The sequence below is a fragment of the Spea bombifrons genome, chromosome 2 (assembly GCF_027358695.1).
Source record: "Spea bombifrons isolate aSpeBom1 chromosome 2, aSpeBom1.2.pri, whole genome shotgun sequence".
Lineage (NCBI taxonomy): Eukaryota > Metazoa > Chordata > Amphibia > Anura > Pelobatidae > Spea > Spea bombifrons.
Window position 1 is genome coordinate 116058296 of NC_071088.1, and position 26925 is coordinate 116085220.

The 26925-nt window shown below is 41.9% G+C and overlaps 1 protein-coding gene across 1 annotated transcript in view; it reads right to left on the reverse strand.

The window, feature by feature from the left end:
* DIP2B (disco interacting protein 2 homolog B) overlaps positions 1 to 26925 on the reverse strand; it is an 84970-nt gene that overhangs the window by 41840 nt on the left and 16205 nt on the right. Inside the window, exon 2 of the mRNA XM_053455816.1 lies at positions 394 to 465. Within this exon, the coding sequence (XP_053311791.1) occupies positions 394 to 465 (72 nt within the window). The remainder of the gene's footprint in view (positions 1 to 393; positions 466 to 26925) is intronic.

Here is a 26925-nt window from a genome sequence, read left to right on the forward strand (position 1 = left end):
TCTCCTTTGATGAGGTATGGATAAAATATCAATGTGTTACCCCCCAAAAATGTTATGGTTCCATCGAATGATAATTGGAATTTTAGAGTTTAGTTCATGAAGGCACAAAAAATGGATATGTTCCAACAATAACAAGGAATTGTAGAAACCGGTGGCATCATTCTGGTCAATAAAAAATTGGCAAGCTGCATGAAACTCTTTCTTTTACTTAAACAAAATTATGGTATCCAACTATACTAATGAAAATCATTATATGACTGTAATCCAGTGGCTGAAGCCACAAACATGTAGATTATCGAAAGGTAAATGAACAGATATCTCAAAAGGATGCAACAAGCTGTACAGTGAAGACAGCCACTGTGCAGACACATAATAAACACACATAGATCTTACCTTGGGTTTGTGGGATATATGGAGCAAGCAGTTTCGCCCGCTTCTTCTCATAGCCTTTCTGGGTGATATCACCTTTAAACAATAACAAAACATAAGGTAAGCAGGTATATAGGCACTTACAATGTATACATAGGTCAATTAGGCACTGCAATGCAATTTATTTACTACAGTAGAGGTTGGTGGGAAAGAAAGAACCAATTTAACCTTCCCAACTTTGCTATATATTATGAAAGACCAACTCTAAGAGCTCGGTCGGCCCTGTACAGTAAACTTTTGTTGAGAATAAATTAAAATTAAGATTAAAGAATCAACATCTTTGTTTTAAGAATGATAATTGTCCCATTTCGTAATAATAATTCCTTTTTTCCAAGAAATAAAACGAATATCAATTCTGTGTCTTATCGGGTATTTGCAGCAGTTTACTGCATTAATTGGATCATTTTTATTGTAAATGAGCTGCAAAATGTAGAGTGCTTTGCTTCCTGTTTCCTTAATTCCTTATCATTGAAAACAGATACATGGGCAGAATACCATAACATAATAACCGTATGTTAACCAGTCAGCTCCACTTTCACTTCCTTAACAGACAGGCTAATTGCGACATTGTAAAAGTCCCTGAGAGTTAAGACTCCATGTTATCGGCAGAAATGAATAACCATTACATCCGTGCTCATCGTACAGTAAGTCAGAGAAGCCGACGAAACCATGTCCTGGGCTTTCTCGCCTCAGGTATGATGCAACATAAACATACAATAGATAGTAATGGAAGACGCACATAAGAATCCACTTGTTAATGCCAAGAGTTCATGTAAGGTTCTCAGCCGCAGCTGTGCGAGAACAGTATATAAACACATGTTCCCGGTAGGATCTAACAATATCGCCGAATGATTGATCAATGGTTTGGCCACTTGACACACTTGGCAAGATCTTGTAAGGATTACTGCCTATTTCAGACTTAGTTCCATAAATACTGCTGAATCCAAGAAGGAAGTGTATTTTTTTAGCTACGGAATATATGTCAACTGTATAAAAGATATATATATAGAGAGAGAGAGAGACAGGGCGGGAGAGGGAGGACCAGAGAGAGAGAGAGAGAGAGAGAGAAAGGACCAGAGAGAGAGAGAGGACCAGAGTGAGAGAGAGAGGACCAGAGAGAGTGTGTGAGAGAGAGGGGACCAGAGTGTGAGAGAGAGAGGGAACCAGAGAGAGAGAGAGAAGACCAGAGTGAGAGAGAGAGAGAGAGGACCAGAGTGAGAGAGAGAGAGAGAGAGAGAGAGAGAAGACCAGAGTGAGAGAGAGAGAGAGAGAGAGAGAGAGGACCAGTGAGAGAGAGAGAGAAAGAGAGAGAGAGAAGACCAGAGTGAGAGAGAGAGAGGGGACCAGAGTGAGAGAGAGAGAGAGGACCAGAGCGAGAGAGAGAGAGAGAGGACCAGAGCGAGAGAGAGAGAGAGAGGACCAGAGCGAGAGAGAGAGAGAGAGGACCAGAGCGAGAGAGAGAGAGAGGACCAGAGCGAGAGAGAGAGGACCAGAGCGAGAGAGAGAGGACCAGAGCGAGAGAGAGAGAGGACCAGAGCGAGAGAGAGAGGACCAGAGCGAGAGAGAGAGGACCAGAGCGAGAGAGAGAGAGGACCAGAGCGAGAGAGAGAGAGGACCAGAGCGAGAGAGAGAGAGGACCAGAGCGAGAGAGAGAGAGGACCAGAGCGAGAGAGAGAGAGGACCAGAGCGAGAGAGAGAGAGGACCAGAGCGAGAGAGAGAGAGGACCAGAGAGAGAGAGAGAGAGGACCAGAGCGAGAGAGAGAGAGGACCAGAGAGAGAGAGAGAGAGAGGACCAGAGAGAGAGAGAGAGAGAGAGAGAGAGAGAGAGAGAGAGAGAGAGAGAGAGAGAGAGAGGACCAGAGAGAGAGAGAGAGAGAGCGAGAGGACCAGAGAGAGAGAAAGAGGACCAGAGAGAGAGAAAGAGGACCAGAGAGAGAGAAAGAGGACCAGAGAGAGAGAGAGAGAGAGAAAGAGGACCAGAGAGAGAGAGAGAGAGAGAGGGGATCAGGGGGGGGGGGGGTGACGAGAGAGCGGAAAGAAAGATCTAACAGACAATTCTACGCAAAGCATGACACTGACACACATGGCTGATACCGCGGCATAGATGCCGTCTAATGAAACAGAGACATTCTACATTCTTCATTTCATATTTGCAGTTTCCTGCTCTGTCAGGAAACACAAGAAACACCCCGTTTCTATCTGAACACAAACACGGATATCCTGTCATAATAACTCGCTGTAGACTGCAGTCTCAGGAAGCGGGAATGACAATAAGAGTGCCTAGAAACAGATCTGCCAGTAAGCCATAAAGGTAGGGCAAAGGACAAGTAGCTTTTAAGAGCTCTCCACATGTCTTATTGCATGGTGGCAATCCAAAAATAAAATGCGACACTACAAAAAAAAATATACAAATAAAGAAGCGCACAACCTAAATAGTATAACAGGCATATGCATTCAGATTCACAAAACACACAAAACAATGCATGGACTCCGGCATACTCAGTGAATGCCATTCAGAAAACTCCTAAGGCATAAATGCTGGGGAGTCCGTCACACTATACGGCCATACACTGCTTTGCCTATTTCATACAATTCGTATTAGGGACAATTTTCCCTAGTTTGCATTGATTCAGAGACTTTGGGCAACCATCTATGGCCCTTTTCACATATGTTAACTGCAGTTCTACCTATTGCCAGCAGTGACAAGGACCATGGGCAGCATTTACACAGTGACTGGATCCATTCTTGTGCGTAGAACAAGATCACAGAGCGTCCACTGAGGATACTGTTTGCCAGATGCTGAAATGGACACTATTACAGGACCACTTAAACAGTTACATTTAAAAACTGTGAACTTTAAAAAGCCTGTCTCCGCTGCATACTGCCAGCCTCAATAATCCGACAATACGCCATTGTTAGGAAATGGCCGTCTTGTCACGAGACTGAACTACAGCGCTCAGCATTTTAAATGCATGTTTATCATAGAAATAAAGACATTTAGTATCCTGCTTCCTTGAAATTAATGAATGTGTATGGATAGCCGTATAGATATAGAAATGAATGAATGTGTATGGATAGCCGTATAGATATAGAAATGAATGATGTGTATGGATAGCCGTATAGATATAGAAATGAATGAATGTAATGGAAAAGACACTTCATTTACCCTTTAACATGGCATTTCCCGTGATCTTGGCATCCCTGACATTTTTAAAGCTACACTGGTGGTGCGGGATACCAGCTTACAGCAACCTTTAATGATCTGGAATTTTTTTTTTTTTTTTTTGGAGAAATAGAATTACACTCTCCTGCCGCCCATACTGAACTATGTTGTACAAAAGTTATTTTTTTTTTTATTACTAACAAATCCTGTTTTTAACAAAATACTTTTGTTTCAGTGTGTGTTCAAACCCGGATTATCTTAAAGGGCAATCGATACATTTTTAAGCAGAACGGCTTAGTGACAGACAAAAATGTCATACATTTGCTAGATCTGTTCTTCATTTGTGGCATGGCCATGTGGCACAATTTACAAATGAATAACTCCCCACTACAGCAGTTTTCTGGGGCATGGTGTTTTACGGCGAAGTCATAAATGGGGGACAGTAGAGAAAAATAACTAAAAAGCGACATCACACCTGTGTCATACACCTGCTTGCAAGTTTTTTGCCAAATGTATGCATTGCTTATATATGCTAGACATAGAAAAAGTACAGTTTAGAGGAATCCGCTTTATGGGTCAGTTTATGCTTAAAGCATAGCTTAGGTCTGATAGGGTTGAGAGCCTGTGTGTGTGTTTGTGGGGGGGGGGATAAAGCGCATATAAGACTCAATGCATTCGGTGCTCTTTAATGTGAATAGACAGATATGTGCGACTGACATTTTAATGGAGAGGGCCTATTTCTTGGGGCTAAGGCAGACATCAATCAAATGTGGTAAGCATTTATCATGCACCTGCACCCTCAGGCTACTGCCCAGGGGCAATTCAGTGTGTGCTGGAGCTGCGATCATTACTGGGTAGGATTACTGGCTGTGTAGCTTAAGCTCCCCTTGAAGTCCATTTCTTCAAGGATATATTCAGCAAAAACACAAAAAAACAATGTTGAGATTGGATGGACCAACATGTCACAGCAGCTGAAAGCGCCAAGTCTGCTCCCCTTAGTGCTACAGGAATCCTTAATAACGAAGACCACCAGATTCCATACCATACCGTTTGCCCTTTTCTGTAACGTCGGCATGGAATCTAATCGGGCAGGAAGGAGTTAAGAGAGTGAGAAATACTTTTCTCGTAATGCATGTATTGTATGTGTGTTGTAGACGTATGAGATCACTTCCTCTTATATATGAGGAACCCAACATGCAAGTCACAATGCATGCATGTTCTGCTCAACAGCTCCCTTATACTGAACACACATATATGCATTAAAAGTGCCGTGGCAGGTATATAAGGGTCTGTACATGTGTTTTATGCATAGCCTTGGTTCAGCTTGTGATCTTATTCACAATGAACACTTTAGGTAGTACTGCTGGGCTTGGTTTTTCTGCTTTGTAGTTTTTATATGGATTATACGACTTGGTGTTTCCTAAACATAATATAAATATAAAAATATTAATGGAAAAGTCCATTACTAATGAAATGATCCAACATAAGCATTCTGCATCCACCCAGGGGAATCGATCTAGCGCTCCCACTGATAATTACTATAGGTAATTGATTTCTTTTCCTGCGGCTCCAGGTAGTGTAAATCAAACCATTTATTTTGGGTCATGTTATTTAGTATAACTGGCTAAAATGAATGCGGTTTTGCAATCCGCAAACTCAAACAATGTAAGCAGTGGGGCGACGACTGAAAGTCACAAGATTATCGCTGTCACAGGTGTTGAAGGGTTAATCCTGCATACAGATGTGATCACTTCTCTTTTGCCCCCCTTTAGCCTTACGCTCAGATGGATCGTTTTGTAAGAGATCGGATAATTTCCACTTGCGCTGCCATCATGACAAATTTCATTCAGGAAACCGCAGGACACATCAGCAGGGGTCATAGACATAGTTTAAAAGCAGCCATCTGGTCAATTAAAAAAAGGTTTCTTCCATCTACTCACATGAATCTGCTCCTACTACACTTCCCTTGCTACCTCCATCACAGACAAGCATTTTCCCACAACATTTAACAGACACAAAAGTAAAACAGCAAGCTAGAATTTGCTTTCTCTCCTAGATCAGGATGAACAGTAAAAAGGCCACGAGGCGGTCACGGTCCTGCCGCGACAACAAATGCACCGGAATGAAACGACACATTCATCAAAGCAGTAAAGCAGAACTGAAGAGATCTCTGACTCCGAAACTTGGCCCAGGAAAACTTCTAAGAATGATACGATCCTATTAATGGAGCTGTTCCACATAGGGGACCTCTTAAAAGTATCTCCAGATACTTCATATAAAGTGCTGCATCATATAAAAAGAAGTAAAAGAAAGCGATCTGTCTCTTAGAAACCGTCTTTAAAAGTTTATTCAAATACTAGAGTCCTGTCATTCCTCCAAAGTCCTACGTATTACATCACAACAGTCTGACCACCAGCAGCGATCACACAGTGATGGCCGGCGAGTGTGACTGAGTGAGGTGTTCTGTGTGATAGGTGTGATGAGAGTTATTAGAAGAGCTTAAAGGTAACGCCCCTTCTGTGATGTCAGAGGACAGGCTTAGCAATGAAGACATGGTTCAGAGACCCTGCTAAAATGTTTTCAACAATACACCAAAACGGTATGTTATTTAAAAAAGGAATAAGCTTATTCCATATTAGTACATAATAATTTAAAAATCTAGGAATGCTGGGGGGGCATCTATGTGTAACAGCACCTTTAAGTTACATCGCACAAATTAAAAAGTAATGATTTGCATAAAACAGTTGGTTTTGCATATTTTCTGCAACAGTGAATGTATAGAAAATGACGTTTCACTTCAGTGTTAGGTACTTGCTTAACTAACCACAGCACTTGGGCAGATGGCAACAGATGTGATTGGCTGAGCAGGAGAGAGGCTTCACCAATAGAAAATCCCTGATGTTCCAACACCGAGTCTAAATTATCTGCGTGTGTGTCTGCAGGAGATCCTGGCTCAGCGAGCACAGCGGGTGGGGGTCTGCTTGGACCCCTGTGCACATGGGCAGAAAGCACTCCCACTGATTTTAAGGGGAGCACTTTCCTGTCGCTGACTGGTTGCTTCATGCGGCCAATCAGTGGCAAGAATAATATTGAAGTCCTTTAATGCGCATTCTTCTTTAGATGGTCTGTCAGAGACAGTAAAATGTCCCTTTAAAACATGACCATCTCTGCTCACTCTCAGTAGTAGAAAACCTTTGCAGTCCAGAGCAGCAACGGATTTGTCTGCCAAGCAACCGTATTATAAATGTTTCAAAAAAGCATTTGGAAAATTAATTGTTTTCTATAAAACAGAATTAACTTATTTAATTAGGTAATAAAGTATTGCCGGGCATTCTAAAAAAGCATGACCACGTGTTAAGAGTCATTGCTTGAACGAATACTAACCAATGCACAGGCGCAAAGTATTAAGGGGTAGTCTGCTACTTATTACGCTGTAAATAAGGCGACCATACCTCTTACTTCTATGGTGCAACGTCTCACATTCATCTATACATATCTATATCTAATTATATGTATATTCACTCACACACATGGAAAGTAACAAATGGAGATTAATGTCTCTGCCAAGTGTAATGGTTGGTACTGGTCATAGACCGGATTCTGCAAAATCCCTCAATGCTCTCGCAAAGGGGGGGGCGATCACTGAAAAGGGGACACTCATCTTTCACATGTTGGCTGGCGGGTCCCTTTAAAGCATATTTCACACCTTGTTAGGTCAGACGTGGAAATCCAACTGCCCTACGGTTTTTCTGTTAACAAACCAAACACAATTTCTTGGCTTCCGAGGCGACCGGAAACGTAGCCTTAACAATAGGTAATAACAAAGGAACAGGTGTAAGGGATTCCACATTGTGAAGGTCAAACGGGGCTCCGAACAATGAAACCCATGTGATGCTTAAGCAAGAACAAGCACTATCCAGCCAAGCTCACAACAGAGATTCAGAGTTTAATCCATACAGTCTTTTATGATATAGAAAAGCTGTCTGATTTATGAGACGCAGTACGTCAAACTCTTTTTTTTCTGGTTTAATAGGTGTGTGAAAGTAGGTTTAATCCATGGCTCCTAATGGGCAAGATACAATTCAACACAACACTGTTTTATGTTAAAGGTATCCGATTATAGAGAAAAGTGGTCTTTTCACCATTAAATACGGAAATATATCACCCCCCCTTAAAATCTTATCATAAAGCTGTTCCCAGTCAAGCTGGAGAATCATCCAATCTCGCATTTCATTAAGCTGCATCTTATAGCGGACGTGCCTCCACTTCTGATGCTGAAATTAGAATTTCCCAGAGGAAAACAGAATTTCCAAAGATATTATTATATCTTCTTCCCGAGGACAATACCGGAATAAAGAGTGCATATATTAAAAAATAAATGCTGCATGCTGGGTGCTCAGTAGATATTACCGTATTTGCTCGATTATAAGACGACCCTGATTATAAGACGACCCCCCAAAATCTGAATATTAACTTAGGAAAAAAAGAAAAAGCCTGAATATAAGACGACCCTAAAGGAAAAAAGTTTTACCAGTAAATGTTAATTCATGTAAACTATTTTTTTTAATAAAAGCTATGATTGAGAAAAATATTTTTTTTTTGTTTTTATTTCTCGTATTTTCCAACCTGTCCCCCAGTTACACACATCTGCCCCCAGGCTTGCCACACCAATATGGCACTGTGGCCCATGATATGCCTTTTAACCCTCTATATGCCACTGTGCCCCATGGTATGCCTTTTGACCCCCTATGTGCCACTCTGCCTCCAGAAATGCCTTATACCCCTATATCCCATTCTGGCATTTAGGGGGTTAAAATGCATATTATGGGGCAGAGTGGCATATAGGGAGGTATAAGGCATTCCAGGAGGCAGAGTGGCATTAAGGGAGTTAAAAGGCATTATATAGAGCACTCTGCCTCCAGAAATGCCTTATACCCCTATATGCCACTCTGGCATTTAGGGGGTTAAAAGGCATATTATGGGGCAGAGTGGCATATAGGGAGGTATAAGGCATTTCAGGAGGCAGAGTGCACTATTAAATGCCCCCTTAACGCCACTCTGCCTCCTGAAATGCCTTATACCTCCCTATATGCCACTCTGCCCCATAATATGCCTTTTAACCCCCTAAGTGCCAGAGTGGAATATAGGGGTGTAAGGCATTCCAGAAATGCCCTACACACACACACACACACACACACACACTCTTACTTACCGGTGCTTCCAATTTCCTGCTGTATTGCCGGGGCAGCGGGTTGACGTCTCATTCCGCGGCAGCCGGAAGGAGGTGGAGTTGGCAGCGGGGGTTTGTATGCGTCCGTCGCAAATACCTTCCCCGGCTGTCAGACATCAGGAACTCTGGAACTCTGATCTCTGACAGTCGGGGAAGGTATTTGCGACGGACGCATACAAACCCCCGCTGCCAACTTCACCTCCGGAAGCACCGGTAAGTGTGTGTGTGTGGGGGGGGGGGCGACGACAGGAGGATCCAGGTCCCCTGCAGCGGTGCGGGGGATCTGGATCTTAGTCTCCTAATCAGACCTCTATTTGAGGTCTGATTAGAAGACGACCCCGATTGTAAGACGAGGGGTATTTTTCAGAGCATTTGCTCTGAAAAAAACCTCGTCTTATAATCGAGCAAATACGGTACTATCCAAAAGTATGGGGTCACTTAACGTGTCCATGGGAAAACAAGGACATTTCTAGCAACATAATTGCAAAAGGGTTTTCTTATTTATAAGTCCTTTAAATTTGGATTGGCAAACACAAAGCGCCATTGGAACTCAGGAGTGAGGTTTGCCGATAACGCTACAATTGTCATTTACAACATTAACACTGTATTTCTGATCCATTTCATGTTTTATTAACAGAATTTGCTTTTCCCTTAAAATTAAGAACATTTCCAATTGATTCCAAACTTTTGAATGGTAGTGTATATTGATCACTATTCTTTTAATCTTGGCGACCTGAAAGATCTCTAAATATGGATAGATATTTCAATAGCTTATACTATATTATAATTCAATTTCAGTGATGGATAAGGCACACCTGACTGGCAAGTCTTCCGAGAGGTATTAGTATGGTAAGCACAGGAATCATGCCCCCCTGATTAAATGTATAGATGGCTAGTAATACACTACAGGAGCAAAGTAGTACAAAAAAGGGAAAAACAGACATAAAAATATCAGTAGTCTATTAATCAAGGGTTTTCTCTCTTTAATTTCTGAAGGAGGTTTTAGCTGAAGTCACGATACTGGATGAAAACCCAGTCTCTTCTTCTAGGGGCCTCCAGAAGATCCAGCTGTTGCTTAACTACAAAGAAGAAAGCTTGGCCACGGTAAAAGAGCTTCAAAAAGGTAGATTTTCCCCCTTTTTGGGCTGTCCTGTTCTCTATTAAACCTCCTCAAAAAGGTTACGTTAATGATTCACTAAAAGATTTCTAGTAAACCCAGGGTCTGTGTTTTATCTACATGATGGCCAAAGGATAATGACTCACCACCACTAAAAGCACCCTGGCTCTGTATCAGCCTTCATAACCAAGCTTTAGTAGACAGAAACCTAATATATACACCTCGGTTCCCAAAGTATTTTCTTCTTATGACACAAAGAGACATGGCTGAGTCAGCATGCACTAAGGATCCAAACAATTACAATGAGTCAATGGTGAAGCCTATCCAGATAAGGTTCTGTTTTATCAACACTTTTCTGTTCAAACAAACTTGTAGGGAATGACACGCATTTAACCCTGCTCACACTGGAGAAACGAACTATTCGATCCTTGTGAGGGCATGAGGGTCAACGCGAATGGTCACGAGAGCCCATCATGAGCTCATCGGCTTGGCACGCAGGGACTTTGGTTTTATAATTTGTTTCTCCTAACAGAGCATCCCTTATTGTCCAGACACTGATCCACAAACAGTGGAAATCTTTACACATATTCTATTAACAATACACCACATGCTAAATCAAACTGAGAGCTGGGGCTAAACCCAACCACTGCCAATCAACTCCGGCCACATGGTCCAACAGTATCCACGTCAAGGTGGACAGAGTCCCTTTGGGCTGAACCATTGCCATAAGTGTCCACTATGTTCATAGAGACTGCTGTGCTGGGGTGTCTTTTCTCACTTCTATACAATTTGCAGTCTGGACAGATCCTGTTGGACGATGGTCCAAAACCACAGTCCTTCTATTTGGGTGCAGAGGACAAAGGTTGACAAAGGTCACAAAAGAGGTGCCATCATTAATCAACAGCAATCATCAAATGAAAAGCGCCCTTTGTTCCTTGTATTAAAAATAAACATTCCAAACTATATATATATATATATATATTCCCCATAAAGAATAATTTCAACTAGGGATATGTGTGCTGAGCTTATTAGTCGGAATGATTCGGATTGCAGCGTCTATAAGGAGTTAATTCTAAGATCACAAAGCTAAAATACTCTAGACTTGGGAACTGCTGACAGTGCACGGTCATCCAGAGCCAAGTACAGCTTACAGCCCCTCCGACAACCCTCAAACTCTTGTTTGGAAACCTTAAACAACCCTGCTATTCATCCCACACAGAACCGCATTTGCAAACAGCACCAAGGATTTTTCTCGTAGATATAAATATTAGATTCAGAATTAGTTATGCAGCAAACATTTAAAGTTAACCCGGCTTTAAGACCTGAATGTGCCTTCTGCTTGATTTATTTGCAACTACTGATCAATGACCATAAAAACATCACAAGGCAAAGATGTTGTGGTCTTAAATCTATGAAGGGAGCCCTTCTTTTCACAGAAGCCTGGTGTGTCCCTTTAAATATATTTCTTTTTGTTTTATATAGCATTATCATATTCCGCAGCGCTGTCATTGCATAGCACAGGCAATATTGTTTTCAGAAGACAGAACAAGCCATATATATTGTTGCCAAGACTCAAAAATACATGGACTAAAGACACTGAGAGAGGGATTCAGTTTGTAAATGTCCTTCAAAGGCTGCGATGTCCTTGGCCAATCTGAAACACACAAACGTACAGCCTGTGCACACTAAGCCTCTGTTTCCCCAGTATACTATCAGTGGCGTGTAACATGCGCGGCTGCCCTCCCGGTGCTGCCTGTGCTTGTCTGCAGGGTTGCGCTGCTGCCTCGGGGATTTAACTTTGCACAGCCTTTTTTAACCCTACGCAGGACAAAGAGCATGCTTGCAAACTGTAATGAAGTTGAGACAGGGTTATAGGGGGAGATAAAGTTACCGATTTAGGAGAGGAGACAAAAGAACAAAAAAGCTATTTTTTCATTGTTTTTGTACTTGAAACACCAATGGCCAAGTAAAATGTCAAACTTCTCGACGGGTGTCTTCATATGAAGGGTTAAATACTGAACACTGTTAGAAGTAAAGCGACCCTATATAAAGGGGCAGTATATTTCTATCACAAACTGAATATTAATGGTAGTCATGTATGATATTGTAGGCATTAGTTTCCAAATACTTTGAGAAACAAGCTTGTAGTTCTATAAGCCACAAGCTGCTTTCCGAGGACGACCAGCACTGCCAGCTTCATTTAGGTTTTTTAACCAAGATCACTACAGTGGATCTCCACTAGATCCCAACTAGCGTTTGTGAGCCAAAAAGTGCATCTTTCTCAGCCGGTTGCGCTTTCTGAAAATTCCAACACCTAAAAAGACAGCTTTTAATTTTAAGATGATAGAGATATTATAATCAGAACCTTGGGGTTTAAAGGCTGCACCTTTTTAAACTTGTATCCATTTAAAGGCTGAAATCTGATCTACACATGTAAAGTTCCCATTAACAAGCTATCCAACAATTTTATGGTACATTCACTGGGAAAGATGAGGCTAAAATACATATAGGAGATCATTAGGGAGTATATAAGCTTTAAGACAAACTGGCAAGGAAACGGTTACACTTGAGCGCAATAATGCTGTGGAGATATTGCTGCAGCACCGCACCCCGAGCAGCAGCATGCGCTGCTATACGGAGTCTCCATAGGGAAGAGGCAAGATGTGTTTATTGTCGCTTTACCTTTAAACTTTTAAAAGACATAAAAGCTTTAAATAACAATTTTCTAGGCAATTAACCGCACCCTTTACTATCCATTTAATCTGCATAAACAACGAGTTCCAAGGCTATTAAAAACATATAGTAAAAACGGTGAGAAGAAACTCAAAACGGTTTAAATACGCACTGGGCAGGGCCAATTCAGGCGTCCTCGCTGGAGAAGATCACTGGACGTGACCATTCGCATATTTACGTCACATGAGGCTTCATCTCGCTGCAAATCACCTCCCATATTGTCATCATTTAGCTGAAGAATGAACTCTATGTGCAGAACTAAAAACTGGTCGTGCAACACAAGCTCCGCGGGTGCTACGGAGGGGGGAAAGCTAATTATGTTAGTTATTGATTAATTCCACCTACATAGTCTACCCATTTCTCTACTGATATAAGACCCCCGGAGCTTGCCTGGTCTATGGCTTTAAGTTATATAAGGGATAACCTCACAACTACCCCATGCATAAGTATGGAATGGTGTATTCCCATCACATAACGACATCACATATATATATATATATATATATATATATATATATATAACATCCATTGTGCATTCTTGCACACAGAGCTGTCCACATTCATTGAGCTGACCTTCCTGGCTTCTGGAGATGTTGCGTACGCCTCGTCGTCGTTGCATACTCCTTTATAGACTCAGCTCCAGCGCATGTTCTCTCCCGGCCCCCCGCTGTTTGGTGTTAAACTCCATCCCTTATCATCAGGTGCTGCATGTCTTCAAACTGCTGGCTAATAGCCCACATCCTAATCACAAGAATAAACCGGCAGGACTGACAGCGTGACATCCCACCGGTGGACCGAAACCACATCACATAAGACATGTGGAAGAAAACGATGGCATTTAATTATTTGGACGTGTAAGTGGGGACTGTGAATGACTGCTAGTAAAAGTGAGATCGGTTTACACCCTTAATGACAGCCCATTATAATTGGGCTATTTAAAAAAACAAAACAAAAAAAAAAAGTAGGGTAATCACCATAGCAACCAATGGAATGGCCCTTCTGATCCATATATTATAGAAGAATCAGTCTATAAAAAGCAAATGAAACATGGTGAGTATTTTTACAACAAATAAGGAATAGTTAACAATTGAGGAAGAAATAACTATAATGGCCATGTTAGCCACTTGCCTGAAAACCCAGAAGATCCAGAAAAACCCAGAATATCCAAAGAAAGCTTGGAATCAAAGGGAGAGCATGCCGCACATATACACGAGGGTCTTAACAGACCCCCACGTGTAACATTAACTGGGACAGGGCTGCAGAACCCCCCATGCATATGCAAAAGGAACGTCCCAAAAGCTTAATTATACATTAAAGCTCTTTAGGAAAATAAAACAGACGCATTTACAGTCCTAACCGCAGTAAGAGATTGGACCTACAGCATGGAAACAAAAACATCTGGTTTAAAGATAGCCGAGGACTTTATAATTCACAGGAAACCTGCAAATTAGATAAAGTTTAGGTAGCAGCCAAAACACATCCATTCTCCCCCCATCAAAACAAAGAAGAAAAGCTCTAACTGTGATAAGCCAACACATCTGGGTCGTTAATTCTGACGACAGATAAAACCGAGGCATCACATTCTCAAAAACAAGCAGATCGTTATTTTTAAGCAAATAACAAGGTTCCAAAAGTGTTATGAAGCTGGGGATTCCTCGCGGAACTTCGTAACGCCAACCAAAGTTCCAAGAAAACAAGGTGTGTACCGGGATAAAGGCGCAGACAATTCCACCATTACCACAATGTTCCAGTTGCTTGTAATTGACACAGTTGCCTGTATTTCTTGCCAGAAGAACAGAAACTGTCGGGGGCAAGCGAAACGTCCTGTGGAGCACATCAACCAGTTTGGTCATCGAAGACTAATTCTGTACACACATTCATTTCCGACAAGCCATGCAAATATATCAACCTTTATAAAAATAACACGCACAGCCCTTTTTAACTATGACTTGCCAAAAGGGGACTTCATAAAAAAATATACATTGGGAACAAAGAGAGGACGATACCTAGTCCTATATGGCCAACGCAACTAAATGGAAAAGGTTGGTGGACCAAATTCTTCAAATTGGCTGTTAAGATGGTGCATGGATTTCATACTGGGGAGATTATATATATATATGGGTTGTAACGGAGTGTGCATGATCAGAGCACTACTAGTAAGCGGAGGCTTAGATCTCAGAGCACCCTGTGAAGCCCAGCAGCAGTCCATCCGCAGACGGAAACTAATCTCTGATTGTCTTCCAAACAAACAGAGATTTTAGTCTATTTATATTTATTCCAGGAAAGAAAATCCTAACAAATGAAAAGGACACCGCAATTCTGTTTAACATTTCAGAATACTTTGTCGACACTGTCCCTTTTTTCTTCACTGGGTGTTATTTGCTCGGAAGTCCGCACACAGAGTTACCGCTCACAGCCCCACTAAATTAGAGTGCGTTTTAAAAGAACTCTGTCCGCTAGGTAGAAGCTGCAGCTTTGCAGCTGCCCTTCTCCTCTGTGATCTGAAACAGCTAATCAGTGAATGAGACTGCTTTCTGCGCATGTGCACTTGCATCTCAACAGCACTGGAGCTGACTAGCTGTAATTACATCATGCTCAACGTGATGTGTTTGGCCCAACGCATCTCCTGCACAGAAGGCAGGTAGGGGGCAAATTCATGTGGGGGGGGTTTCTTCAGAATCTCCCACTCGTTTGGAAAAAGGGACACAATGGAAATTTAAAGAGACCTCTTAGCTATCAGATGCATTAAAGTACGTATGAAGGCTGGACTGTTCCTTTAATCCAAAGACTGCAGCACATTTTCCCCGAAGACCCCTGAAGCAAAGTTGCAATGCGGGGCACAGCTGCACCCTGGGATGCATACGCAAATGCACAGTGCAGGGAGCAATCTGCCGTGAAACTCCCAACTGCATGTCCCCCAACTGTCCCGATTTGGGCGGGACAGTCATGATTTTGTGTCTCTGTCCCGTCTATCCCTACCTTTGTCCCTCTTAGCAGGGGCAGAGGTAGGGTGAGGCGAGAGCCGTTCTCACCTCAGGTGCAGCTGCAGGGGGGCGCACAGCCTTCCGATCAGCAGCTGCAGGACTAGTTGTGAGATCATGATCTCTCCCTAGTCAGCTCAACATTAGGGAGCGCGAGGTCTGTCACTTCAAACCTCGCTTTACTGCTCCCTCATCACTACGCGCCGGCAAATGGCGCCAAGCGTGGGGATATGAAGTCGTCCTGCGCTCTGCAGCAATAGCCGGCAAGTGTTTGTGAGCTTGTGTGTGTGTATGGACAGGTGTGTGTGTAAGACCAGTATAGGTACTTGTCTATAGTGTATGTGTATATGTGTGTGTGTAAGCACAATGCATGTGTATGTGTGTGTGTGTGTAAAAGCAGTTATGTGTAAGGGCAGTATATGTTTGTGTGTTTAAGGGCAGTGTATGTGTGTTTATGAGGAGGTGTGTGTAAGGGCAGTGTGTGTGTGTGTGTAAGGGCAGTGTATGTGTGTGTTTATGAGGAGGTGTGTGTAAGGGCAGTGTGTGTGTGTAAGGGCAGCGTATGTATATGTGTCTGTGTAAGGACAACGGTATATGTGTGTTTATGTGCAGGTGTGTGTAAGGGTCCTGGGAGGGAGGCTACAGAGTTAAACAGAGTTTAACGGCCCATTTTTCTGACGTAAAGGCCCACACCATTTTGGACGGGAGGCTGTTCCATTTATCTACTACCCTCTTGGTGGTGTACATACATGACGCCTCATGTAGCGGCCCAAAATCTTTATATCAGCTCATGCCCCTTGGTAGAAGGGTACATCTGAACCCAACATATCAAAAACGGGACAAGTGGTAAATATTATAGGACAAGGAGCATCCAAAATAGAAGAGTAAAATAAAACATTTAAAAAGCTTCAGAATGACTGAAATCTGTTTTAAAAGGTCTGGTTATTTAAGGCAAATGACTATAAGAATGATTGATATGGCCACCAGTTTATGAGGCAAGAAGTAACGTGGACAGCATTTGCCAATAATCGCATCAAACCACTGCTGTACTCAACACTAAATATACCTTTAATACATTTAAAAAAACTTTACAAACTGACCTTAATCTGCCCCGGCAGTGAAGACAGCGGTGGCAGCGCTCCAATACAAACACCTTCTCAGGTTCCAGGTACAAAATCCTTTTTATTTCAATGACAATGGTGCTAAAGGCTTCTTTACTGATCCAATGATGTAATGGTGTTGTGAGCCAAGAAAAAGTATTGCATGCGCAGCCTGTTATTACACTAAACACAGTGACCACATGAAGCTAAGCATGAAGTGACCTCTGCTCACTGCTTGCTGTGTGAGACATCACCAATACCACAGCGACCAAGAAAACAATGATGTCATCCAACTATTACCCGTGCAACCTGTCCCAAGAAAAAGCCAGCTCCAGTGGTGGCTGGCGCAAGAGTTTCAGGGTATCTAACAAGATCCCCCACGCATATGCACAGAAGGTGCTCCCAACAGATGTCAAAACTGGAACAGAGTAGAGCAGGAGGGTGCTGCAGTTCTGGAGCTTCAGCTTCTTCTAAAGGTAAGCGGTTTTACGTTTTTCCAGGTAAAGAATACATGTTAACCCTTTCATGATCAAGGGTTTTACTCCTCTGAGTGACATATCTTCGTACAACCATTTCATTCACAAATTAGGCGGCGCTGACTAAAAACAAAAACACCCCCATTTATGTTCAACAATATTCCTTGAGGAGAACACCATACGTGCATAGTTTTTTGTAATGCTTCCTTAAATACTACACTATTTTTATATGGGGGGCAAGAAAACTGTTTTTTTAATGTGTATTTCTATTGAGATGTGCATGTGATCATGTGATTTTTGAAGTTTTTATTTATTTGTTTTTACTTCCATTCCATTACCCTGCACTGCTGATCACAGTACCTGCTGGGGGCTCATCAGAGTGAGAGTCTGGATAGACCCTCTGGGAACCTTTTTAGTGTTATTTCCAGCGAGTTCCATTTGGCATTCTCCATTATTCTGACATAATTGGCGCTCGTGCAGAGCTTCGTTACATCAAATAGGTAAGTAGGAAGCTAGAAATGCTAGCTCTTGCTGGCAGTGGAGACTCCAGGCTGTCCCCACTGGTGCAAAAATCATAGGACATATTATTACGTCATTGGTCATCTAGAGAACATTATATAGGACATAATACTATGTCTTAAGGTCACAAAGCAGTAAAAGTGATTACAACATACTTTAATATGCATTATTCATAGGTGGGGACACTAGACTGTCCCTTTTTTATATACAGTTGCTTTGGAATTATCTGTGCTAAAGTACAGAGCACACCTGGCTACTGTATTCTGATTACTTACTCATTTGAGTCTTTTTTCCAAAAAAGGTGGGCTGAACTGAAAACCGGTTGACACCTTTTTGTAATGGTATCATAAATACATGTCATAGACCAACAATATAACCATGGCAGTTACATAACTCCACATAATCATTCCCAATACAAAGCCGCCAGAAAGAAGGCCTGGGCAAGCATTAGACACCACGACAGAAGCTATATCCACATTCTTCTTGGGAGATAATTTCCATCATGGAGAATGCTAGACAGTCAGCTTTTTTGTGAAGTCGAAACAAGGATTGTCTCGTTCGAGTATCCAAGTGCTGTTCAAACATAGTGCATACCAATTTGCTTTGTGATTCAACGTGTTAATTGCTTAATTAACTGTTTAGCCTATTAATTGGGCAACTACTGAAACTCTGGTAGGCTTGCAGGTCTTTAGGTCAGGATTGGACAACCCAGCTCTAAACAAACAGCAAATCATTTGGATGGCAATTTCATGTATGTACTCCCACACTGGAATAATGCCAGCAATGTAGTCATCACTGATCTCTATGGACTCAAACTACCGTATTTGCTCGATTATAAGACGAGGTTTTTTTCAGAGGTCCGCTGCAGGGGACCTGGATCCTCCTGTCGTCGCCCCCCCCCCCCTCCCCACACACTTACCGGTGCTTCCGGAGGTGAAGTTGGCAGCGGGGGTTTGTATGCGTCCGTCGCAAATACCTTCCCCGACTGTCAGAGATCAGAGTTCCAGAGTTCCTGATCTCTGACAGCCGGGGAAGGTATTTGCGACGGACGCATACAAACCCCCGCTGCCAACTCCACCTCCTTCCGGCTGCCGCGGAATGAGACGTCAACCCGCTGCCCCGGCAATACAGCAGGAAATTGGAAGCACCGGTAAGTAAGTGTGTGTGTGTGTGTGTGTGTGTGTAGGGCATTTCTGGAATGCCTTACACCCCTATATGCCACTCTGGCACTTAGGGGGTTAAAAGGCATATTATGGGGCAGAGTGGCATATAGGGAGGTATAAGGCATTTCAGGAGGCAGAGTGGCGTTAAGGGGGCATTTAATAGAGCACTCTGCCTCCTGAAATGCCTTATACCTCCCTATATGCCACTCTGCCCCATAATATGCCTTTTAACCCCCTAAATGCCAGAGTGCCATATAGGGGTATAAGGCATTTCTGGAGGCAGAGTGCTCTATATAATGCCTTTTAACTCCCTTAATGGCACTCTGCCTCCTGGAATGCCTTATACCTCCCTATATGCCACTCTGCCCCATAATATGCATTTTAACCCCCTAAATGCCAGAATGGGATATAGGGGTATAAGGCATTTCTGGAGGCAGAGTGGCACATAGGGGGTCAAAAGGCATACCATGGGGCACAGTGGCATATAGAGGGTTAAAAGGCATATCATGGGCCACAGTGCCATATTGGTGTGGCAAGCCTGGGGGCAGATGTGCGTAACTGGGGGACAGGTTGGAAAATACAAGAAATAAAAACAAAAAAAAAATATTTTTCTCAATCATAGCTTTTATTAAAAAAAATAGTTTACATGAATTAACATTTACTGGTAAAACTTTTTTCCTTTAGGGTCGTCTTATATTCAGGCTTTTTCTTTTTTTCCTAAGTTAATATTCAGATTTTGGGGGGTCGTCTTATAATCAGGGTCGTCTTATAATCGAGCAAATACGGTATTCCAGGCTTCTACAAATAAATTAGGTCTACAAAGATCTGTCTCCATTGATGTACCACTTACACCCAAACAGATTGCTTGCTAAAAACAAACCCCTAGGTAAAAGGGATACAATACAAAATCCTTTCATATAAGTTATTGTGGTACGTCCACATTGTACTGTTTTTATAAAAATTGTAAGCAACAAGTATTGATATAAAACATGCACAGAAACACGCATTCCTTCAGTCTGCAAACAGTGTATGTACAACCATAAAGGGATAATAATTTAAATACTAATTCTTGAAATTCAAGGAAAGATCTATGGTTGGAATACAGTGGGGGATGGTTCTACCGTCCTGCGTGTTAAATAATTATTTTTTTCCCACAGCAATAGCATTAAAGAATATTTGTTGCCTTCTAGGTTGGTGTGCCAAGAGTCTCCAGTTGCCGTAGGACTAAAATCCCATTGATAATGGATGGCTGTGGACACCTCAACCTGCATTAGATAAGGTTCTACAGAGGCTTGCAGAATTTAGGTGAAAATATTTGGTGAATTTTTTGAGGCCAAGAGTCACATTTGTAGGAAAATCGTGTATACATTACACAAAAGGAAAAATTTGATTTGTGGAGAATTTGGCTATGCTGACTCACCAGCACTCACTGTATTTAAACACCCATATTAATGAGAACGAAACAGGACTGAACAAGTGAGTACGATCATGTCCCAGGTAACAAGTATTGTTCTGTGTTTATGTCAAGGTTACTAGGTGTGGCAATAACTAATATACATAATAGGGTTCTTACCAGCTTCTGAGTCAGTGTGTTTTTATACACAGAAATTAAAGCACTGTGCTAGGCTTTGCCAAGATCAGGTGTAACAGAATTAAGTAGGCAGTCAATAGATGTGGTTCCATGATGGATATAGTGTAACTACGTGTATCCATATTCTTATATCGAGGACTATTTATTTCATTAAATACCGGGGGCAGGCTGGCAAGGTGATGTTTAAAAAAAATAAATAACAAAAAAACTACCTAAAACCTGTGTTTTACTTGCAGTTCCACATACAGCCACCAGGTCATCATTATTATTATGATCTCTTATTTACCGTATTTGCTCGATTATAAGACGACCCCGATTATAAGACGACCCCCCAAAATCAAAATATTAATTTAGGAAAAAAACAAAAAGCCTGAATATAAGACGACCCTATAGGAAAAAAAGTTTTACCAGCAAATATTAATTCATGTAAATATATTTTTTAAATTTCCTTTTATTTGCCAACCTGCCCCCCCCAGTTATGCCACTCTGCCCCCAGAAATGCTTTATACCCCCCCTATTTGCCACTCTGCCCCATGATATGCCTTATACCCCTATATGCCACTCTGGCATATAGGGGGTTAAAAGGCATATCATGGGGCTGAGTGGCATATAGGGGGTTAAAATGCATTTCTGGAGGTATATATGCATATCATGGGGCTGAGTGGCATATTGGGGGTTAAAATGCATTTCTGCATTTCAGCAATCACACTCCTATCAAGCCAAGGCAGCCAGTACATGCTGGAACCTGGGGATGATAGTAGTGGGATTACAGCCTCCCTATGCCATGCTACAACCCCCACCCCCCTTACACATCCATGCTATCACACACAAACACACATTCACAAACATTTAAATACTCATTCATTCCATTAATCACACATACTTCACACATTAATCACACATACTTACCCAAAAACCCTCCCCCACCCCCTTACCTGAACTGCAGATCTCTCACTCGAAGACTTCTGCAGGGGACCGGCTGTACCAGCAACTTCTCTGGCCCCGCCCCCAGAGGAGGGAGGGGGAGATAGAGTTCTGTGAGGAAGCTACAAGCTTCCTGTCCTCCTGCTTCTAACGGAAGAGACGCTGCTCGCGACCGGTAAGCAGCATGGCCCCAGCCATTTTTTTGGGGTCTGATTAGAAGACGACCCCGATTATAAGACGAGGGGTATTTTTCAGAGCATTTGCTCTGGAAAAAACCTCGTCTTATAATCGAGCAAATACGGTATATAAAGCCAACAAGGCAGCGCTTCTTAAAATACATTCAATGGGAATGACAAAACTAGAACTGACAGACAAACCTATACATTAGGTAAAGAGGGCCCAGCTCACAAGCTGGAAGGATTGGATCCCTTTGTGCTTTTTATGGGTTTTCTCTGCATCCCATTCTGTAAATATGTTTTGAACAGGACTAGATCTAGTGCACATTGACCATGCCGTCTGCTAAATGTGTTCTTCTGCTTTATTACTTTGCTACATGACAGGAACTGCCCCATGAGCTAAATGATATCAGTCCTCCCCTGGTTGAATAAGAACGCTGGGTATTTTCAAGGACAGGGCTGGTAAAGAACAGATTCTGTATATCGTAAGCTTCAAGGTAGGGTTCTCTTTACCTCAAGCACGAGTCTCTTCTGTTAATCCGAGTAGCCCCCACATCACATCCCATCCCATATCTAAAGTACCTTATTGTTAATATTGATATAAAAATCTAAGGAGACAAGTGAAGTTTGAATGATACCTTTATTGGCCAACTGAGTAAATATAGATTGCAAGCTTTCAAGACCTCTCAGGTCCCTTCATCAGGCATGTTATACAACAATGTGAAAGAACTCTTTAAGTATCAGTCAAATAACATGGTAAAGAATGGGAAGCAGATAGCATCAAAAAGTCTAAGGCAAGGTTCTTTGATCAGTCAATAGTGTTAAAATCAGAGGTGGATTGGAGTCATAAAACGAGGTGTCAGGAGGTATTCACAACTCTAATAGGGTCAGGTTGTGTGCCTGTCTGGTTTGTTAATCTACAAAGTGATCATGAGATACAATTCCCTATCCCGGTTGAGGCCGGCATTTAAAAGAGTTAAATTTAAGTATTAATTTAACCTCCCATATTTTTCTCTCCCTCTGAGTTTTGAACAGTCCCAGTAATACAGCCAGCCTGATGTCTCTGATGCTGTGTCCATTTTGGCAAAAATGTTCTCCCACTGGTGTCTCTGCTCTCTTGTTGTTGATGTTGAATCTGTGTGAATTAAACCTTTTATGCAATGGCTGGCCTGTTTCACCCACAGAGGGCTGTTGGACACTTTGCAAACATAATAAGGTAAACCACATTAGAAGATTTGCAGGAGAAGGCACCATTGATCTCATGGAGTGTATTTGAATTTGGTATAGGCACCATGTCCACAGTGTGGATGTGTGTGCATGTTTTATATCTTCCTTGTAGGCAGGGGAAAGTGCCATTTTTTGAGGTTCTTGAAGTTCTTTAGATACTTTGCACAGAGCTTCTACTTGGGGGTGGTAAGGGACAACCAGAGACACATGGGTTCCAGTACGATGTTCTTTGTACTTTAGTAATTTTTTAATGGGGATGTTGGTGGCTTTCTGTATCTGGATGTCAATTATCCTGGCATTGCAGCCCTGGTTCATAAAGTCTCCCCTTAGTTTCTGGAGCTGTTTGTCACGATCTGCTGTATCAGAACAGATGCGGTTGTATCTTATGGCCTGGCTGTATATGATAGAGTTTTTTGTATGTTTAGGGTGGAAGCTGTTGTTTTTAAGGTAAGTTGGTCTGTCTGTTGGTATGCGATACAGGGATGTGTGGATGGAATTGTTCCTAATGCTGATGGTGGTGTCCAGGAAGTTTGTTTCTGTGGGCGAGTGGCTGATTGTGAGGTTGATGTCGGTGGAATGCGTTGCAGTTCTCGTGGAAGGTGAGAAGTTCCTCTTTGCTGGTGGTCCAGATGATTAGAATATCATATATATATATAGCGAAGTTACACTTAAAAGAGAGTTCTTTCACATTGTTGTATAACATGCCTGATGAAGGGACCTGAGAGGTCTTGAAAGCTTGCAATCTATATTTACTCAGTTAGCCAATAAAGGTATCATTCAAATTCCACTTGTCTCCTGTAATTGTACGGCTAACACGGTACCAACTCTCATCTTTTATAAAAATCTAAGGGGACAAGAAGTACAGAACAGTATCAACTATAACTAACTGGCCCACATCCAAAATACCAGTTGCCATTCCTGAATGGTCCATCTCCTCCATTTTCAGACTTCTCATCAATGATACAGATGCCATCAGTGAAACCTCCCGTTGACTATCATAAAGTGATGCATGAAGCCAACACAAAGGTTCCTCATTGAGACAGACCGAGAAACAAGCGATGTGAGTTTTTTTTTTTAAGTGGAAATAAAGCTCTAAATGCACTCTGGCTTTTCCAAATGTTACAATTAGTACAGTGGCGTTTCTGGGTGGAGGGTACTCTATGATTGCAGGTTTCTATGCAGTGAAACCGTAAAAAGGAATGAATGTGTGACAATGCATGTGTAGCACTGGGGCTGTCAAAAGGGTATCCACTGATCCTTTAATTACATGTATTAGGTGTCTGAGCAAAGCCGCCTAAAACCGAACAGGAATATAACATTACAAAGATACACCATCAGCTGCTACTGAATTATTAATTAACCTTGGTGTAAAACAATGATTGAGAATGTCTTACAGATCGAGGACAGAGTCGCTTTGTCTTTAACATGGAGAAAAAGCACAAAAGCTCCATTGAAACTGGAAAAATGCCACTAAACCTAGGCAGAAAGCCACAACTCTGCAGTGATTTGCAGGGCTACTCCCTATACAAAAGGCTAACAGAAGATTATTTGCCCAAACCAACCGAGGTAGCGTTTAATTGCTGCTGTTATAGGGGCCACGTAATGTTAATGTTCGGTTTCTGCAAACATCATGTCACAGGTGTATCTATTTGTTACAGCACAATCCAATTCTGCCACAAACGCTTTTAATTTAATAATCTCTATTTATTGTTAAACTATATCTCCCGAGACCCCTCTTTGGGTCCCAAACCTCTCTGCCCCTCTTTTCTAGGATGTTGGAATGTTTGCTGGGTATCTCAGCGCTCTACAGCCCTAAAAGCCACAATGATGTATAAATGCGAGTCAATAAAACACATTATTTTAGGTCAAAGTCAATATAGTATTGGGAAAGTCCAACCCTTAGTCACAACTATAACCACACTTCTAAAGCAAAAAGTCTCTCTTTAGAAACATTTGAAGGTAGAAAATAATCAAACTAGCCCTTGGGCTATAAAAATGCATTACTGAGCACAGAAACTGGGCAAACATTTACTTTTGCATAAAACCCTAACTAGCCTGGAACTTTACAGGATTTCGCCGTGCATATGCTTTAAAATGAGGGTTGGAGCATCTTTTTAATGTTGGCTTTTCCTCTTTTTTGTATATGTGATGTGATCATGTCGTAATACAAAAGGTGACTTAATACATCTAATAAAAGAATTTACCAGTTATCAATGCATATAGTGCATCTTTTCATTAACGTAATCGTGCACCTGGAACACACATTCTTTACAGCTTTTATCCCATCTCCCCTCAAGCTCTCTCAATATGATACCGTAATCCTCAGTCATTTTTAATTCAATAGACTTTTCGCTCCCAATATGACACTTCCTGCTTGTTAATTGTCTCGTGATCTATTGTCCATATACTTTCTTACATTGAATTCTTAGTTTAAAAAAAGGATTAGTGGGGTTCCCTCCCTAAACCATATGAGAGAAACTATATTCTATATTCTGCATTCTAGTTAAGGGTTAATGCTCGCTGACAGGTGTTTATTCCAGCAAGTAGTGAGCCATGGTTTCAACAATCTTACAGCTGATGCCCAATACAAGTTATTTTATTAATACTACCATAAATGCAGCTGCTCCGTGACAGTAGGTCATCTTCCCCCCATAAACCCGTTGTATATGAGCAGATAATTCAAACAACTTGAAACAGAAATGCTTTACTTGTCTGTGTTTTAGTAAAACCTAAGCAGTTTTCCAGACTCATTTAATCTACTTGACAGAAGACCTCAGCACCGACCCTGGAAGAGCAAAATCAAATGCTCACAGTCAGGCCTGGTCAACCGTCACACTGGACAAATGCCTGGTGGACCTCTACTTGACATCATACCATCCAGCAGACCTTCTGAACACCAAAATATAGCATGCAACCTGTCATATTCAGCTGTCAGCCATGCTGATTTCATTGGGTGGCCCCTGGCCTTAAAGTGCCAGGACTGCCCCCTTATCCTCAGTCGAATCACGGCCCCAGTGTTTCTTCACCTTGTGGCTTGGGGCAGAAATGAACCCAGGAGTGCCCCATCTGCTGTGCCGGCATGCTAACCTGCCATAAAGGCTGGGGTGACAGGAATATTCGTCAGGGAAGAGAGAGACTGCAAGGACCTCACATTCTTTTCTTTCTTTACATGAACGTAAACAATTCCATGACTATTCTTTCAGTTATGCTGAACTCTAAAAAGAGAAAATTACTCACCGATTCGCTTGCAGAATATTTATCAACTTTATTTATTTTCAACACGTTAGAGACAACGAATGACCCAACTTACAGAAGGGAACATATATGTACATCAACCAAATGTATTTTTCTTAAAAAAAAAAAAAAAAAAAAAAAAAAAAGGGGAACAATCTAAGGAAACGGCTGCAATTGAGTGTGGCCAGAACAGAAGGGAGGTTTAAAACTATGTTGGACCAACAATATGTTCCAGGAGAAAAATCTAGGTCAAAGGTTGCAAATTCTCCCCAAATTCAATGTATTTTTTTATTTTTATTACAAAGGACTCATGAGAAATGAAACCATTGAAAGAGAAGACATGCGCAGTCCAGTGAATACTCGTGTGAATGATTCTTTGTTCAATCCTTCTCTAAAGTAAACGGTTAAAGACTGGTGGGCATCCCGATAACGGAAACATCCACATGCAGATAACCATGTCGGTGTCAAGGATTTTGTTTAGTTTAAGACATGAGTGTACCCCTAAGCCTCAAATTGTAACCCTTTATATAAATAAGCAGGATAAATAACTAATGCCCCCCCTAGTCAATACAATTCCTAGAGTTTCTCAAAAGAGCACCAGGCAGATGTCTCCTGCTCCCTACGTCTACATAACATACTCAACATGAGATGGCCCCAGTTCTGGCTCTGGCAAGCGCTCCGGGGGGGGGGTTACCAAGACTTGTTACCCATTAATTTGACTTTTCCCTGCAACTCATTGGTTTCCTTATTGTTTAACAGGTTGAATGTATATTAAAGCGCTTTGTTAGCGAGGCTGCATGAGACACTGGAGTGTCCTTTTAATACCATCTTCTGCCCCTGATCTCCTACGATGAATTAGCA